Raw genomic sequence first — 3,642 nt, 5'->3', positions numbered from 1 at the left:
TGAATATTTGACGATACATTCCGTAACTTGGTGGTTAAACTCTACTGCGGTGACGATACTGTAGGGGAGGTCATGCGGAAAAATAGCTCGACGTCAGGATGATAAAAGGCTTAACACCCCCTCATTCTTATTACTTTTCAAAGAAAAAAAAATGAAAAGGTCTTTCTTATTCAAAACCCCAATTATGACATCCATTTTCTCCCACTTCACACCTCATAACGCACATCGAAAGGATTTTGGAGACCCACCAAAGCACGAAAGCTAGAATCTTTCAGAAAATAGATTCTTATTCGAAGATTGCATAACCGCATGGATAAACTTACACTAACCCGTCAATTTGGGATCCAATTTGAGATTTTCCTTGGGACGTATCGAGAAGAAATTTGTCGATTTCTTTCGGAAGTGAACGATTAATCATCCGCTTTTCACGTTCCGTGAATATCAGGAATATTGAAGAATATCCAGAAAAGCGTTTCGAGAATTGGTTTCCCAAATAATCGATATTTCTTTTAGAAAACTGGTATTAAAATAATAATTTAAAATGAGATAAAATATTTGTTTATTTTTACTATACACTTTGATATATTTATCTCTTCTAATAAAATAATATAGTTTTAATTTTTTTTTTTTTTTTGTTTGTTTTACTGATAATTATTTAATTATATATATATATTATTTTACTATCATTTTTTACCATATAATATTTATTTAGTTGAATATTTATTAAATAATTTTTGAGGCATGTGAACTTATTTATTAATTTTAAATAGAAAATATATATTTTTAAATTATAATATAAAATATCTATATTTCACAAATTAATGACAACTATGTTAGTTCTATTAATGTTTACAACATTGTATTTATTTCAATAACTAATTACTTTATCTAATCATGTTTACAACAATTTTATTGGTTACTAAAAAAATTCAATCAATAAATATATCAAACAAACTATTAAATAATTCCAAATATCTCAACATAACAAAAATCCAGTAATACACCAAAACAGAGCCATTTTACAAAATCCTTTCGGCGATTCTCAACCAATCCTCGGCACCTGACAAAATTCTTCCGACGAAAACGGAGAGCTTCCTCCTCCGATCTTCCATTTGTTAATGTCGAAGCTCTATTCCTCCTCTTTTTCCACATCAAGAACTTTGATCTTTTATTCAATATCAAACACTACATTACTGGTTTTTTTCATTTTAACAAATTGGAAAGTTATACAAAATAAATAAATAAATAAATAAATAAATAAAACAATGACACTGTCACTTGTTTTGTTCTTTTGTGTTTAGACCATACACATTATATTTTTAAGACATCTCAATCTTATTCTCAAAATATATAAATAAAATAAAATTATGAGTTATTAATGGGAAAAAAATAAAATAAATAAATAAAGTGAATTTCTCTCATCTTGCTCTTTCTTTCTTTTTTTTTCTCTTATTTATTAATATTTTTATTTTTCTTAAATTTTACAACAGCTAAACCTTAAAACTTTAAACCCTAACTTAAAGTTCTATAACCTAAAATCATAAACCCAAATTGTTAGAGCAAATCAATGTTTAATAGAAAGGTCTATATATAAATCGAATAAGATAAAATTATCAACTGAAATAACTAATATACATATATTAAAATATCTCAAAATTAAATTGAAATAATAAATACCCAATAATAAATCATATATATCTTCATTTTTTTTTTAAACACATATATTGAGGCTCTATCAACAAATGTACGGATTTAAACATTATATTTTGTTTAAAAGTAATAATTCTAAACAAATATTACATGTAACCTTCTTTCAATTGACTCTAAACATTTCTGTATTGTCTTTAAAAATGGTGAGTTGAATTTTAAGTTTATTATAATTGGAGTCTAGTTATATGTTGTTAATAACATATAAATAAATAATTAATTAAATTAGTGAGCTAGTGAAAGATGAAATATTTGTCAACTTCCTTCACTCAATACAGTCATACAGTCATGCTATTTGTCAACTTCCTTCACTCCCTCCATGTAATTATGCCTTTTAACATTATTATCTCATATTGTTTGTAGTATGTAATTTTTATTTTATTTTTAAATTTCTTTTTGTATTTTAAATAAAAATAGAAATACACAACCCCAACTTCACTTTTATATACATTCTTGAAATGAAACATATATATATGATGATATTTCTTCATGATTTTGTTGGTATTTTGATATGATTTACATTATATATGATCTTCTTCATGATTTTGTTGGTATTTTGATATGATTTGCTTACTCTGCAGCAGTGGGATAGGAAGCCTGCATAGCAATACCGCATAGGCCTTCCTTGGCTTCAATGTCCCTCTGCATTCTTATGTATCCTTCTTCTCCCCAGCTTTCTCCCCACGAATTCTTCACAATCCAGTATTTGGTTCCATCATCTGTTGTTCCATACCCCACCGCCGTCACACCGTGGTCCAGCTCAGTTCCACACTCACCGGTGAAGACCCCGCTAGAGTAGAATTGGAAATCAGAGTCTCCAGCATCAATTGCTACAGAGACAGGTTGATTGGCTACAGCTTTCATTAGTGAACTTTCGCTGTTGGCTGGCACGTCTTCGTAGCCAGTTATAGTTGCTGCGTGGTTTGATTCCTTCTTCTTATTGCAAGTCCCGTCAGATCCATCGTATCCGTAGTTGGATTCGCTGGTCAGTCCCCCATTGCTTTGGATGAATTCGAAGGCGTCGTCCATGAGACCCCCGTTGCAGCCTTGATCCTGTCCGTTTACATCACAATCAACAAGCTCTTGCTCGGACAAAGATATCAGTTTTCCCGTTGTTATCTGAGCGATTCCTTCTGTTGCAGCCACAGCAGAAAAAGCCCAACAACAACCTGTGCAATATCCCGACCCAAAAGTTAAAAATCAAATTTCTTTATAGAAAACAAAAGATTAGTTCATTTATAATTACTGCTTACCGCATTGTCCCTGGTCCTTGATGGGGGTGACGGCACCCTTCTTCCGCCAGTCCATGGTGGCGGGCACAGCTGAAATGTTTTGGTATCTGAACAAGGAATTATTATCAGAGCAAACATGACTCTTGAACTTATTCCTTAGCTTGAACTCTTGGTTGGTCAGGTCTGCAAACTGATTGATTCCCATTTTATAAGGCTTGTTTGCGGCCCTGTTAAAGGATTCTATCATCTCCACGTTATCTTTGAATATGCTGAAGCGTTTCTCCTTTTCAGCCCCGTCTTTGTAAACGCGCCCTTGCTCTGTCATCCATCTTTCATGCCTCTTCAGCATTGTGGAATGGCCATTAAGAGAGCGAGATGCAGCTTGAGAAGCGAGTGTAGTCAAAATAAAAAACAAAGTCAAGCAGAGAAGTTGGTGCTGGTTCATGATGTTCTTGGAACTATCCATGCTTCTTTCTTAGAATATTGTAGGAAAAAAGACTATGAATTGTTGTAAGAAAAACTGCTTGTTTAGGAAATGAATACTTTTGCTTTTACATGCAAGCTCTATAAATAGAAATGCATCATAAACAGACAGTTTCATATGTTTTGTTTAGGAAATTATTAAATCTTTGCTTTGCCGTGGCTTGGAAAGTGTTCAGTGTTTATTTTATTAGTTTGAAAATAAGTAATTAAGGGAGACTGC

General features: G+C 31.9%; 1 protein-coding gene across 1 annotated transcript; it reads right to left on the bottom strand.

The window, feature by feature from the left end:
• Window positions 1-2,277: 2,277 nt before the first annotated feature.
• LOC124938720 (senescence-specific cysteine protease SAG39-like) lies at window positions 2,278-3,384 on the bottom strand. Its single transcript, XM_047479217.1, has 2 exons — window positions 2,961-3,384; window positions 2,278-2,876 (listed from the first exon to the last, which is right to left on the bottom strand). Exons 1-2 carry the CDS (start codon window positions 3,382-3,384, stop codon window positions 2,278-2,280), a joined length of 1,023 nt encoding a protein of 340 aa, XP_047335173.1.
• Between the last annotated feature and the right edge of the window lie 258 nt (window positions 3,385-3,642).

Source organism: Impatiens glandulifera, chromosome 5 (genome assembly GCF_907164915.1).
Source record: "Impatiens glandulifera chromosome 5, dImpGla2.1, whole genome shotgun sequence".
NCBI classification, from domain to species: domain Eukaryota; kingdom Viridiplantae; phylum Streptophyta; class Magnoliopsida; order Ericales; family Balsaminaceae; genus Impatiens; species Impatiens glandulifera.
This window is presented reverse-complemented; position numbering and strand designations above follow the sequence as displayed.